General features: G+C 51.7%; 1 protein-coding gene across 1 annotated transcript in view; it reads left to right on the top strand.

The window, feature by feature from the left end:
* LOC311246649 (tumor necrosis factor receptor superfamily member 6B-like) overlaps positions 1 to 14,195 on the top strand; it is a 37,437-nt gene extending 23,242 nt beyond the window's left edge. Inside the window, exons 4-5 of the mRNA XM_084336818.1 lie at positions 12,681 to 12,768; positions 13,616 to 14,195. Coding sequence (XP_084192944.1) covers positions 12,681 to 12,768; positions 13,616 to 13,844 — 317 coding nt within the window. The 3' untranslated portion in view covers positions 13,845 to 14,195. The remainder of the gene's footprint in view (positions 1 to 12,680; positions 12,769 to 13,615) is intronic.
* Positions 14,196 to 15,022: the final 827 nt, after the last annotated feature.

The raw sequence follows: 15,022 nt of genomic DNA, 5'->3' as shown, positions 1-15,022 counted from the left end.
CACCGCCCTGACACACACATACACACACACACACACACACACCCACACACACACACCCACACACACACACCACACACACACACACACACACACACACACACACACACACACACACACACACACACACACACACACACACACACACACACACACACACCACGTATATAGCTATGGCTAACTTGAATAAGTATGACAAAGGAAAATCGCAAGCCTGCAGCCAATTCGGCGCATATAATGTAGTGATAATAAATAATACGATATCCCCAGGAGTGGGATATGGGCGAGTAAACCCGTCAGCTTGCACCCAACGTAAACTGAGACTGAAAGTTAGCAATAGCCAGGCGGCTGGCTGTGGTAAGTGACGTATGTAATGTAAATGTAAATGTGACGTAATCAAGTCAACCACCAGTGACCCGGATGAAAATGTATATACATGTTAATCGCCAGCGGGATGACAGTCAGCTTGTATTTAACGAAAAAAAAAAAAAGTAACAAGTTAGCTTTAGCAAGTAATAATAATAGTAGTAATAGTAATAATGAATTCAACGTGAACTAAGTTTAGCCAACCGGCTATAGTGAGTGGCATAATCGAACCAACCCTTACCCGGCAGTGACCCGGAAGAAAAAGAAATACAAAAATAATAAAAAAAAAAATAGGTTACAGTCACCGGCGGGTTCACATTCAGCTTGTATTCTACGTAATAAAAATAGTAGTAACAAATGAGCTTTAGTAGGTTAAGACTAGCCGGCCGGTTATAACAAGCAAGTTGGCCGCTGTACACAGCAATTGCATAGCAACAATCATACCGTGTTGTTACCCACATCAATATCGTCAACAGTATGGTATATAATAGGAGCAATAACAGATTGTTTTTTACATAGTCTTCCATTACCTCCCAGGTAATCCCATTGCGAAAAATTATGAAAAGTGGTGGCTCCCCTGGTAGTAGATGAATGCGAATAAAATAAATCATAATAATAATAGTAGTAATAATAATAACGGTCTAGCTAGTTGCTAGGACCGTGAAGATCGTTACCGGTCAGCCAAAATGTTCAGATTGTGAGGTTTTGTCCGCTGCTCACCAACTTTCTCTGTTTTCTTTAAGCCTACTGTTTAGGAATTCTCTTCTCACTCACTCTCTCTAGCCCCCACCCTCTCGTTCTTTACTCTCGTTTACTCTCAGTGGCCACACCTGGACTACCTGTCATTATGTGTTTGATTGGTCTGGTGCCGAACTCACACTTTTAGTTCGATTATCAATTACCTCTCGCACCTGTGGTGGCAGGCTAATTAGTTCCCCTGTGGGCTTTAAATACCAGGGCTCTTCCCCTCGTTTCGGCGTGGGGTCGTGTTGTAAACATGCCGTATCATATTCTCAAACATCAAGACTCCTTCGGGAGGTCCTCTGTTCTGCCTATGCTGTTTTGATTCTCCGGCGTAGAGATGTTGCTCCAGCCTTCGCCTGCTGTCGCCGTTGCCTGAGGGGGAGACTGGTCTGCGCTCCCTAGACTTCCACGGGAGGCATCCCAGTGATCCACTTCAGACCCCCGCGCAGCTATCGACCTGACGCACATCCAGACCAGCGCGCAGACGCGCATCTTCCAGACCTTCGAGCTTGGCACGCTCCTCCGTACCAGCGCACAGACGCGCATCTTCCAGACCTTCGAGCTTGGCACGCTCCTCCGTACCAGCGCACAGACGCGCATCTTCCAGACCTTCGAGCTTGGCACGCTCCTCCGTACCAGCGCACAGAGACGCGCATCATCCAGACCTTCGAGCTTGGCACGCTCCTCCGTACCAGCGCACAGACGCGCATCTTCCAGACCTTCGAGCTTGGCACGCTCCTCCGTACCAGCGCACAGACGCGCATCTTCCAGACCTTCGAGCTTGGCACGCTCCTCCATACCAGCGCACAGACGCGCATCTTCCAGACCTTCGAGCTTGGCACGCTCCTCCGTACCAGCGCACAGACGCGCATCTTCCAGACCTTCGAGCTTGGCACGCTCCTCCGTACCAGCGCACAGACGCGCATCTTCCAGACCTTCGAGCTTGGCACGCTCCTCCGTACCAGCGCACAGACGCGCATCATCCAGACCTCCAAGCTTGGCACACTCCTCCACGCAGACGCACCCCAGATGCGTCTCTCGGTTCCGGCGCGCACTCCAAGCAGTGGCGCACCACTCTGACCTCGGCTCGGACAGCCGGCTCCCCGGTGGCGACGCTCTCGCCCCGCTGCCTGTTCCAGCACCACTCTGACCTCGGCTCGGACAGCCGGCTCCCCGGTGGCGACGCCCTCGCCCCGCTGCTGTTCCAGCTCCTTTACGCATTATACGCATTACGTCTGGGTGAGTTTATTTGACTGTCTTGATCATCTCCGTTTTCGTGTGTTTCTTAACACTGAAGATAACCACCTTTTTAATCAGACAGTCACTCACCCAGCGTGTGCCTCTGTTTGTTTTCACTGGGATATTATTTTGGACGTTACATCTCCCACTGTGTGTTTGTTCACACCGAAGATAGTATTCACTTTTGGATTGTTTTTGGAACTTTGCTCTTTGTGTATTTTACACGAAGATAGTTTTTACTTTGATAACTTTTGTATTTGGACTAGTCACCTCTCCTGCATCTGCTCTGTTTTCCCTTTTGTACTTTAACCCTCTCCTCTCTCCCTCTCGGCCGCCGTTACCCACCTCGGAGATCTGCCGAGAGTTCTGCAGAGCGGCCCTGATGTTTCCCACCAGTCCTCCCAGTCCTCCCTGTCCCCAGCCCGCCTCCGCGGGCCTCTGTCCCTGTTCTCCCCTTTCTAGTCCTCCTCGTCCCCAGCCCGCCTCCGCGGGCCTCTGTCCCTCTGTCACCAGAACCTGGCCCTCTGTTCCCCAGAACCTGTTCCCTATGTCCCCCAGTACCTGTCCCTCTGTCCCTAGTTCTCCCCTCTCTAGTTCCTCCTAGTCCTCCCGTCCGGTCCTCCTAGTTCCTCCCTGTTTCTTCCAACCTTCCCCTAGCGTTCCCTTAGCCTTCCCTTAGTGTTTCCCTTAACCTTCCCCTAGCGTTCCCTTAGCCTGTTCCTTCCCCTCTTGTTATTTCCAGTATTTTGTGTTTCTCCCTTAAAGGGACAGTGCCGGTTTCCCTTTGTTTCAATAAATGCCCGTTTCTTGGCTTACCCTCATACCTGTCTTGTGTTGTGCGATTGGGGTCGGTTACAAACCATAACAGTACGACCCCACCAAATCGACGACCCCAGCCAGCACAGACGGTGTATGTTGAGTTTGCCTTTTTTTTCTTGTTCCCTCTAGTTCCCCTCTAGCTCCCCTGTTAGCTCCCCTGTTAGCCCTGTTGGCTTCCCTGTTAGCCCAGTTTAGCTCCCCTGTTAGCCTGTTAGCTCCCCTGTTAGCCCTGTTGGCTTCCCTGTTAGCCCTGTTTGACCCCCCTGCAGCTTGTTAGGCCTCTACTACCAGCATGGCCCCTGTCTGCTAGCCTTGCCCCGGCTGCTAGCACAGCCTCTATGTTTATGCAGCCCTTGCTGCTGGCATAGGCCCTGTAGCTAGCCTTGCCCTGGCAGCTAACCCAGTCCCTCAGCAGAGCCCCAGTCTGCTAGCTTAGCCCCGGCTGCTAGCACAGCCTCTATGTTTTATGCAGCCCTTGCTGCTGGCATGGGCCCTGTAGCTAGCCATGCCAGGCAGCTAACCCAATTCCCTCTGCATGGCCCCGGTCTGCTAGCTTGGCCCCGGCTGTTAGCACAGCCTCTATGTTAATGCAGCCTTGCAGCTGGCATAGGCCCTGTAGCTAGCCAGGCCCAAGCAGCTAACCCGGTCCCTCTGCATGGCCTCCACTTTTTTGTGTAGCATCTCACACTGCTAGGACTGCCCCTTCAGCTAGCAGGGTCAGTTTTCTCCCACTGCTAGGACTGCCCTTTCAGCTAGCAAGGTCAGTATTCCCACTGCTAGGACTGCCCTTTCAGCTAGCAAGGTCAGTATTCCCACTGCTAGGACTGCCCTTTCAGCTAGCAAGGTCAGTTTCCCCACTGCTAGGACTGCCCTTTCAGCTAGCAAGGTCAGTTTATCTCCCACTGCTAGGACTGCCCTTTCAGCTAGCAAGGTCAGTTTATCTCCCACTGCTAGGACTGCCCTTTCAGCTAGCAAGGTCAGTTTTCTCCCACTGCTAGGACTGCCCTTTCAGCTAGCAAGGTCAGTATTCCCACTGCTAGGACTGCCCTTTCAGCTAGCAAGGTCAGTATTCCCACTGCTAGGACTGCCCTTTCAGCTAGCAAGGTCAGTTTCCCCACTGCTAGGACTGCCCTTTCAGCTAGCAAGGTCAGTTTATCTCCCACTGCTAGGACTGCCCTTTCAGCTAGCAAGGTCAGTTTTATCCCCACTGCTAGGACTGCCCTTTCAGCTAGCATGGTCAGTTTATCCCCACTGCTAGGACTGCCCTTTCAGCTAGCAAGGTCAGTTTATCTCCCACTGCTAGGACTGCCCTTTCAGCTAGCAAGGTCAGTTTCTCTCCCACTGCTAGGACTGCCCCTTCAGCTAGCATGGTCAGTTTGCTCCCACTGCTAGGACTGCCTTTTCAGCTAGCAAGGTCAGTTTATCCCACTGCTAGGACTGCCCTTTCAGCTGGCAAGGTCAGTATTCCCACTGCTAGGACTGCCCTTTCAGCTAGCAAGGTCAGTTTATCTCACACAGCTAGGACTGTCCTTCCAGCTAGCTTGTTCTCTCATGCTGGTCCAGCCCTGTCTGCCAGCCTAGCTCCGGCAGCTAGCGCAGCCTCTATGTTAATGTAGCAGTACAGCTGGCATAGGCCCTGTAGCTATCAGTGCCTTGGCAGCTACCCTTTCCCCCTGCTAGCCTAGCTCGGCAGCTAGCGCAGCCTCTATGTTGATGTAACAGTACAGCTAGCATAGGCCCTGTAGCTATCAGTGCCTTGGCAGCTGCCCTTTCCCCCTGCTAGCCTAGCTCGGCAGCTAGCGCAGCCTCTATGTTGATGTAGCAGTACAGCTAGCATAGGCCCTGTAGCTATCAGTGCCCTGGCAGCTACCCTTTCCCTCTGCTAGCCTAGCTCCGGCAGCTTGCGCAGCCTCTATGTTGATGTAGCAGTACAGCTAGCATAGGCCCTGTAGCTATCAGTGCCCTGGCAGCTAACCTTCCCTCTGCTAGTTCTTTTCCCGGTGGTTACCCCTCTGCTCCTCTAGTTACCCCTCGGCTCCTCTGGTTACCCCTCTGCTCCTCTAGTTACCCCTCAGCTCCTCTGGTTACCCCTCTGCTCCTCTAGTTACCCCTCTGCTACCCTAGTTACCCCTCGGCGACATTGTTTCTTTTGCTAGCCCCACTCTTGTGGTGGCTTCCCCTGCTGGCTTGGCCAGTACCTTTTTGTTTTTGCCTTGTTTTGCCCCCTGCCACTTTAACCCTCTCCTCTCTCCCTCTCGGCCGCCGTTACCCACCTCGGAGATCTGCCGAGAGTTCTGCAGAGCGGCCCTGATGTTTCCCACCAGTCCTCCCAGTCCTCCCTGTCCCCAGCCCGCCTCCGCGGGCCTCTGTCCCTGTTCTCCCCTTTCTAGTCCTCCTCGTCCCCAGCCCGCCTCCGCGGGCCTCTGTCCCTCTGTCACCAGAACCTGGCCCTCTGTTCCCCAGAACCTGTTCCCTATGTCCCCCAGTACCTGTCCCTCTGTCCCTAGTTCTCCCCTCTCTAGTTCCTCCTAGTCCTCCCGTCCGGTCCTCCTAGTTCCTCCCTGTTTCTTCCAACCTTCCCCTAGCGTTCCCTTAGCCTTCCCTTAGTGTTTCCCTTAACCTTCCCCTAGCGTTCCCTTAGCCTGTTCCTTCCCCTCTTGTTATTTCCAGTATTTTGTGTTTCTCCCTTAAAGGGACAGTGCCGGTTTCCCTTTGTTTCAATAAATGCCCGTTTCTTGGCTTACCCTCATACCTGTCTTGTGTTGTGCGATTGGGGTCGGTTACAAACCATAACAGTACGACCCCACCAAATCGACGACCCCAGCCAGCACAGACGGTGTATGTTGAGTTTGCCTTTTTTTTCTTGTTCCCTCTAGTTCCCCTCTAGCTCCCCTGTTAGCTCCCCTGTTAGCCCTGTTGGCTTCCCTGTTAGCCCAGTTTAGCTCCCCTGTTAGCCTGTTAGCTCCCCTGTTAGCCCTGTTGGCTTCCCTGTTAGCCCTGTTTGACCCCCCTGCAGCTTGTTAGGCCTCTACTACCAGCATGGCCCCTGTCTGCTAGCCTTGCCCCGGCTGCTAGCACAGCCTCTATGTTTATGCAGCCCTTGCTGCTGGCATAGGCCCTGTAGCTAGCCTTGCCCTGGCAGCTAACCCAGTCCCTCAGCAGAGCCCCAGTCTGCTAGCTTAGCCCCGGCTGCTAGCACAGCCTCTATGTTTTATGCAGCCCTTGCTGCTGGCATGGGCCCTGTAGCTAGCCATGCCAGGCAGCTAACCCAATTCCCTCTGCATGGCCCCGGTCTGCTAGCTTGGCCCCGGCTGTTAGCACAGCCTCTATGTTAATGCAGCCTTGCAGCTGGCATAGGCCCTGTAGCTAGCCAGGCCCAAGCAGCTAACCCGGTCCCTCTGCATGGCCTCCACTTTTTTGTGTAGCATCTCACACTGCTAGGACTGCCCCTTCAGCTAGCAGGGTCAGTTTTCTCCCACTGCTAGGACTGCCCTTTCAGCTAGCAAGGTCAGTATTCCCACTGCTAGGACTGCCCTTTCAGCTAGCAAGGTCAGTATTCCCACTGCTAGGACTGCCCTTTCAGCTAGCAAGGTCAGTTTCCCCACTGCTAGGACTGCCCTTTCAGCTAGCAAGGTCAGTTTATCTCCCACTGCTAGGACTGCCCTTTCAGCTAGCAAGGTCAGTTTATCTCCCACTGCTAGGACTGCCCTTTCAGCTAGCAAGGTCAGTTTTCTCCCACTGCTAGGACTGCCCTTTCAGCTAGCAAGGTCAGTATTCCCACTGCTAGGACTGCCCTTTCAGCTAGCAAGGTCAGTATTCCCACTGCTAGGACTGCCCTTTCAGCTAGCAAGGTCAGTTTCCCCACTGCTAGGACTGCCCTTTCAGCTAGCAAGGTCAGTTTATCTCCCACTGCTAGGACTGCCCTTTCAGCTAGCAAGGTCAGTTTTATCCCCACTGCTAGGACTGCCCTTTCAGCTAGCATGGTCAGTTTATCCCCACTGCTAGGACTGCCCTTTCAGCTAGCAAGGTCAGTTTATCTCCCACTGCTAGGACTGCCCTTTCAGCTAGCAAGGTCAGTTTCTCTCCCACTGCTAGGACTGCCCCTTCAGCTAGCATGGTCAGTTTGCTCCCACTGCTAGGACTGCCTTTTCAGCTAGCAAGGTCAGTTTATCCCACTGCTAGGACTGCCCTTTCAGCTGGCAAGGTCAGTATTCCCACTGCTAGGACTGCCCTTTCAGCTAGCAAGGTCAGTTTATCTCACACAGCTAGGACTGTCCTTCCAGCTAGCTTGTTCTCTCATGCTGGTCCAGCCCTGTCTGCCAGCCTAGCTCCGGCAGCTAGCGCAGCCTCTATGTTAATGTAGCAGTACAGCTGGCATAGGCCCTGTAGCTATCAGTGCCTTGGCAGCTACCCTTTCCCCCTGCTAGCCTAGCTCGGCAGCTAGCGCAGCCTCTATGTTGATGTAACAGTACAGCTAGCATAGGCCCTGTAGCTATCAGTGCCTTGGCAGCTGCCCTTTCCCCCTGCTAGCCTAGCTCGGCAGCTAGCGCAGCCTCTATGTTGATGTAGCAGTACAGCTAGCATAGGCCCTGTAGCTATCAGTGCCCTGGCAGCTACCCTTTCCCTCTGCTAGCCTAGCTCCGGCAGCTTGCGCAGCCTCTATGTTGATGTAGCAGTACAGCTAGCATAGGCCCTGTAGCTATCAGTGCCCTGGCAGCTAACCTTCCCTCTGCTAGTTATTTTCCCGGTGGTTACCCCTCTGCTCCTCTAGTTACCCCTCGGCTCCTCTGGTTACCCCTCTGCTCCTCTAGTTACCCCTCAGCTCCTCTGGTTACCCCTCTGCTCCTCTAGTTACCCCTCTGCTACCCTAGTTACCCCTCGGCGACATTGTTTCTTTTGCTAGCCCCACTCTTGTGGTGGCTTCCCCTGCTGGCTTGGCCAGTACCTTTTTGTTTTTGCCTTGTTTTGCCCCCTGCCACTCTGTCTGTATTTTTTTTGGGTCGCCGGGTGGCTCCCGTTGAGGGGGGGGTACTGTGAGGTTTTGTCCGCTGCTCACCAACTTTCTCTGTTTTCTTTAAGCCTACTGTTTAGGAATTCTCTTCTCACTCACTCTCTCTAGCCCCCACCCTCTCGTTCTTTACTCTCGTTTACTCTCAGTGGCCACACCTGGACTACCTGTCATTATGTGTTTGATTGGTCTGGTGCCGAACTCACACTTTTAGTTCGATTATCAATTACCTCTCGCACCTGTGGTGGCAGGCTAATTAGTTCCCCTGTGGGCTTTAAATACCAGGGCTCTTCCCCTCGTTTCGGCGTGGGGTCGTTTTGTAAACATGCCGTATCATATTCTCAAACATCAAGACTCCTTCGGGAGGTCCTCTGTTCTGCCTATGCTGTTTTGATTCTCCGGCATAGAGATGTTGCTCCAGCCTTCGCCTGCTGTCGCCGTTGCCTGAGGGGGAGACTGGTCTGCGCTCCCTAGACTTCCACGGGAGGCATCCCAGTGATCCACTTCAGACCCCCGCGCAGCTATCGACCTGACGCACATCCAGACCAGCGCGCAGACGCGCATCTTCCAGACCTTCGAGCTTGGCACGCTCCTCCGTACCAGCGCACAGACGCGCATCTTCCAGACCTTCGAGCTTGGCACGCTCCTCCGTACCAGCGCACAGACGCGCATCTTCCAGACCTTCGAGCTTGGCACGCTCCTCCGTACCAGCGCACAGAGACGCGCATCATCCAGACCTTCGAGCTTGGCACGCTCCTCCGTACCAGCGCACAGACGCGCATCTTCCAGACCTTCGAGCTTGGCACGCTCCTCCGTACCAGCGCACAGACGCGCATCTTCCAGACCTTCGAGCTTGGCACGCTCCTCCGTACCAGCGCACAGACGCGCATCTTCCAGACCTTCGAGCTTGGCACGCTCCTCCGTACCAGCGCACAGACGCGCATCTTCCAGACCTTCGAGCTTGGCACGCTCCTCCGTACCAGCGCACAGACGCGCATCTTCCAGACCTTCGAGCTTGGCACGCTCCTCCGTACCAGCGCACAGACGCGCATCATCCAGACCTCCAAGCTTGGCACACTCCTCCACGCAGACGCACCCCAGATGCGTCTCTCGGTTCCGGCGCGCACTCCAAGCAGTGGCGCACCACTCTGACCTCGGCTCGGACAGCCGGCTCCCCGGTGGCGACGCTCTCGCCCCGCTGCCTGTTCCAGCACCACTCTGACCTCGGCTCGGACAGCCGGCTCCCCGGTGGCGACGCCCTCGCCCCGCTGCTGTTCCAGCTCCTTTACGCATTATACGCATTACGTCTGGGTGAGTTTATTTGACTGTCTTGATCATCTCCGTTTTCGTGTGTTTCTTAACACTGAAGATAACCACCTTTTTAATCAGACAGTCACTCACCCAGCGTGTGCCTCTGTTTGTTTTCACTGGGATATTATTTTGGACGTTACATCTCCCACTGTGTGTTTGTTCACACCGAAGATAGTATTCACTTTTGGATTGTTTTTGGAACTTTGCTCTTTGTGTATTTTACACGAAGATAGTTTTTACTTTGATAACTTTTGTATTTGGACTAGTCACCTCTCCTGCATCTGCTCTGTTTTCCCTTTTGTACTTTAACCCTCTCCTCTCTCCCTCTCGGCCGCCGTTACCCACCTCGGAGATCTGCCGAGAGTTCTGCAGAGCGGCCCTGATGTTTCCCACCAGTCCTCCCAGTCCTCCCTGTCCCCAGCCCGCCTCCGCGGGCCTCTGTCCCTGTTCTCCCCTTTCTAGTCCTCCTCGTCCCCAGCCCGCCTCCGCGGGCCTCTGTCCCTCTGTCACCAGAACCTGGCCCTCTGTTCCCCAGAACCTGTTCCCTATGTCCCCCAGTACCTGTCCCTCTGTCCCTAGTTCTCCCCTCTCTAGTTCCTCCTAGTCCTCCCGTCCGGTCCTCCTAGTTCCTCCCTGTTTCTTCCAACCTTCCCCTAGCGTTCCCTTAGCCTTCCCTTAGTGTTTCCCTTAACCTTCCCCTAGCGTTCCCTTAGCCTGTTCCTTCCCCTCTTGTTATTTCCAGTATTTTGTGTTTCTCCCTTAAAGGGACAGTGCCGGTTTCCCTTTGTTTCAATAAATGCCCGTTTCTTGGCTTACCCTCATACCTGTCTTGTGTTGTGCGATTGGGGTCGGTTACAAACCATAACACAGATCCACTTCAGCCGGGGGTGTGCGGGAGGAGAGACCCGAGTCCACTGATGTGTATCATATCCATGCGTTGTTAGTCCTTTAGTGTAGGCCGGATTTATCGGCAACGGTATATAATAGGAGCAATAACGGATTGTTTTTTACATAGTGTTCCATTACCTCCTAGGTAATCCCAATGCGAAAAATTACAAAAAAGTAGTGGCTCCCCTGATAGTAGACGAATGCAAGTAAAATAAATCATAATAATAATAGTAGTAATAATAACGGTCTAGCTAATTGCTAGGACCGTGAAGAACATTACCGGTCAGCCAGAATGTTCAGATCCACTTCAGCCGGGGGTGTGCGGGAAGAAAAAACCCGAGTCCACTGATGTGTATCATATCCATGCGTTGTTAGTCCTTTAGTGTAGGCAGGATTTTTTTTTGTAGAAATCAGCTGCCAGCTCTGAAGAGTCAAATGTGTAGCCGTCCCCACCGAATGACAGGCGCAGCTTAGCCGGGTAAAGCAAGCCGTATCTGATGTTGGCCTCGCGGAGCAGATTCTTGATGTCTTTGTATGCCCCTCTGCGTCTGGATAGGTCCGCAGAAATATCCGGGAAAATATGTACCGTGGAGCCCCTGAATGTTAGCCGTCCCCGCTCACGCGAGAGCCGCATGACCAGCTCCTTCGTCTGGGAATAATGGAACCGTACTAGCATGTGTCTAGGAGGGGCCTTCTGGTGCGGTTTGGGTGCCATCAAGCGATGTGCGCGGTCTAGAACTACCGGCTTGTCGAAGGCCTCTTCACCGAACAGCTCCGCGAAAAAGGCGGACATGAATGTAATGGAGTTCTGCCCCTCGATTCCTTCAGGGATTCCAATTATTTTTACGTTCTGCCTGCGTGAACGGTTTTCGAGGTCATCCAGTTTGAGTCGTAGGTTGATATTTTCGCTTAAGGATGCACACAGTGTCTCTACTGTGGTCAGTCTCTCGTCTACATCCGCCAGTGAAGTCTCCACAAGCTGTATTTTCTGCGTCTGTGTGGATATCGAGGCCTGGAGGACCGAGAGGGAGGTGCGGAGCTCGGACATGAATTCTGTACGGAGGGAAGCTACCTCGGCACGAATTGTAGAGGTAATCAGCTCCTTCATTATCGCTGGCGTCAGCTCTGTTGGTTCCGCCATCTCCGTTTCCTCTACCTCTTCAATCTCTGTCTTTCGCCCGTATCTTGTTGCTGGTTTTTTAGCCATACCAAATGTCTGATAATGTCGTCTATTTATTCAGAGAACATAAAGTATTACTTTCAGTTCGAGCCAAGTCAAATGGGCTGTAGTAAAACTTCAATTCTCACGGAGCTACTCGCATGCGTGTCGTCCGCCATCTTGCTCCAGTCGTACCCATCCGCTTCAATGTTAACGTTAATATCGCCTAATCTATGTTTTAAATTATGGCTATGTGTCTAATCTGCCCGTCGCATTATCAATGACCCATTTCCAGTCAACATTGGCGAAGCGGATTGTTTTTTTATCGGTTCATTTCCGTTTTATAGCATTTTGAAAAGCCCTCGTTTTCACGGAAAAAATAAGAGATTCCATGATAATCGCCCTTTACTGGAATATTCTAGAACGTTGTCATTTTTCGGCCTATTTATGAATCGTTTTCAAATAAACGCTAGATTATCGATAGTATATGTGTACGTGTGCACGCTGGTGCCGCACGCTGAAAATCGATTATCTCAGTTCTTGATCGCTCTTACAGTCAAACAGCCATATCACATTATAGGGGAAAAGCTTATATCTCCGTGAAAACGGGTCTGATTATCCTAAGACTGGTAAAATAGATTCCTTACCTGAGATCAGATGGTATCCAAATGGATTATTCCAATTCCTGATAGCCATTCCAAAAATCGATCCTTTTATTGATCCCACGCGTATACTGTAAAACACAGTAACAACGCTGTGCTGATGGTCCAGCATGAAGCTGATCGGCCCCGGTTACATGCGTGAGAAGTAAAATGTGGAGTCCGGGTTTCTTTTTCTCACGCATTTTCATTGAGTCCAATCCAAAAGGGCGAATTACCATCTGGGAGACGATAGGGGGCGCTTTTTTCACATCTGAGCGCCTGGGGTGGCTCAATTACCAACGGTAGACTCGGTTGATGAAATATGAATTCAGATCGCTAATAAAAAAAAAAACGAATATTCTCGTTATGGGCATTCAACCCATAACCCGAGAATATTCGTTATGGACATTTAGTGCTAAAGAAGGACTCCAAACACCATGTGCTCTCTCTCTCTCTCTCTCTCTCTCTCTCTCTCTCTCTCTCTCTCTCTCTGTCTCTCACTCCTCAGGCGAGGCGAGCTTGCTCAGGACGTTCCTCCCAGGGTTCTTTGCTCTTCACAGGATGCGTGTAGCAAAGATGAAGAGGTTCATCTCCAGGTAGAACGACACACTGCACTGCGTCGCTCCTCTGCTACTCACTCTACTACACTTTGAATTCTACTCTGTTTTTCTATTGGAAACATTAGGTGCAGAAACCTCACTCCAGTTTCCTCCTCATATCTGCTCTGCTCTCTCCTCCTCTTCCTCCTCCTCCTCCTCACAGTCTCCTTCCAACTTCTCTCTCCCATGCTGCCCTGTTCTCTTTTCATGCTGCCCTGTTCTCTTTTGTTCCCTTTGTATCTCCTCTCCTCGTCTCTCTTCTCCTCTCCTCTTCTCTCCTTTTCTTCTCTCCTCTCTTATTCTCTCTTCTCCTCTCCTCTTCTCTCCTTTTCTCCTCTCATTTTCTCCTCTCCTCTCTCATTCTCTCTTCTCCTCTCCTATTCTCTCCTTTTCTCCTCTCCTCTCTTATTCTTTCTTCTCCTCTCTCTTTGTCTCTCTTCGTCTCTCTTCTCTCCTCTATTCTACTCTCCTCACCTCACCTCTTCTCTCTTCTCCTATCCTCTCCTCTTCTATCCCTTTCTCCTCTCCTCTCTTATTCTCTCGTCTCCTCTTTTCTCTCCTCTATTCTACTCTCTTCACCTCTCCTCTTCTCTTTTCTCCTCTCCTCTCTTATTCTCTCTTCTCCTCTCTTCTCTCCTCCATTCTACTTTCCTCACCTCTCCTCTTCTCTCTTCTCCTCTCCTCTCTCTTCTCCTCACCTCTCATCTCTTCTCTCACTTCTTCTCCTCTCTTCTCCTCTCTTCTCTCACCTCTCCTCTCTTTTCTTTTCTATTCATAAATAAACAATTCACGTATGAATAACTCTCTCTCTCTCTCTCTCTCTCTCTCTCTCTCTCTCCACCAGGAACATACTGAGGACAGGGACCAGGGAGGAGAGGCACCACTGTGATGAAAGTCTCCCCAGGGAGAGAGGTGTTCTCCTGGGTGTGATCGGAGCGTGGCTGGCCCGGGCTCCGGGGGACCGGCTGAGGAGGGTCCCAGAGATGCTGAGAGCTGCGAAGCTGAGCTCCATGGCGGTCCAACTGGAGAGAAGCCTCAGAGAACTCCAGGAACAGACGACACGTTGTAATTAAATGCCCCACGGCAGCATGAAGACAGCGGGGCATCTCAAAACGTTTCACGTCAGGGACCCCCATCTGAGAAGACTGTGTTTCAGGGACCCCCATCTGAGAAGACTGTGTTTCAGGGACCCCACCTGAGAAGACTTTGTTTCAGGGACCCCCATCTGAGAAGACTGTGTTTCAGGGACCCCCATCTGAGAAGACTGTGTTTCAGGGACCCCCACCTGAGAAGACTGTGTTTCAGGGACCCCCACCTGAGAAGACTGTGTTTCAGGGACCCCCATCTGAGAAGACTGTGTTTCAGGGACCCCACCTGAGAAGACTGTGTTTCAGGGACCCCCATCTGAGAAGACTGTGTTTCAGGGACCCCATCTCAAGTTTCAAGTTTCTTTAATAGTTGTCATACAGAAGTACAGAATACTTTTATACAAAATGCTTCTTACTGTTACGCTCCAGAGACTGTGCAAGACAAGATAAGTATGAAATAAAATAACATAGTATAGCATGTAAATTAGTAGTAAAAAATGAGGTCACAGTGTTCAGTATAGACATATGTACAATGTTCGATGCATAATAGACGTAACTGAGTTACCATATAACAATATACTATGCAGTGTACTAATATACAATACTATATAGTGCAAAGCAGAAATGGGATGAGGTACAATTTAGGTACAATTTACAGTAAGGTGTACGAGTTGTAGTGCAAATCCTTTACCAATAAATATAAAGTGTGTTTGTGTGATCTAAAGTGTGGAGAGTGGGTGCTGCAGTGTGTTGTTTGTTTAAGTGAGTGTGTGCGTGTGTGTGCTGTGTGCAATTGAGAAGACTGTGTTTCAGGGACCCCCATCTGAGAAGACTGTGTTTCAGGGACCCCCATCTGAGAAGACTTTGTTTCAGGGACCCCCATCTGAGAAGACTTTGTTTCAGGGACCCCCATCTGAGAAGACTGTGTTTCAGGGACCCCCATCTGAGAAGACTGTGTTTCAGGGACCCCCACCTGAGAAGACCTTGTTTCAGGGACCCCCATCTGAGAAGACCTTGTTTCAGGGACCCCCATCTGAGAAGACTGTGTTTCAGGGACCCCATCTGAGAAGACTGTGTTTCAGGGACCCCCATCTGAGAAGACTGTGTTTCAGGGACCCCCATCTGAGAAGACTGTGTTTCAGGGACCCCCATCTGAGAAGACC

The sequence above is a fragment of the Notolepis coatsorum genome (genome assembly GCF_963971535.1).
Source record: "Notolepis coatsorum genome assembly, chromosome: 19".
Taxonomy (NCBI): Eukaryota; Metazoa; Chordata; class Actinopteri; order Aulopiformes; family Paralepididae; genus Notolepis; species Notolepis coatsorum.
Note: the sequence above shows the minus strand (reverse complement) of the source record. Positions and strands in the feature narration are given on the sequence as shown.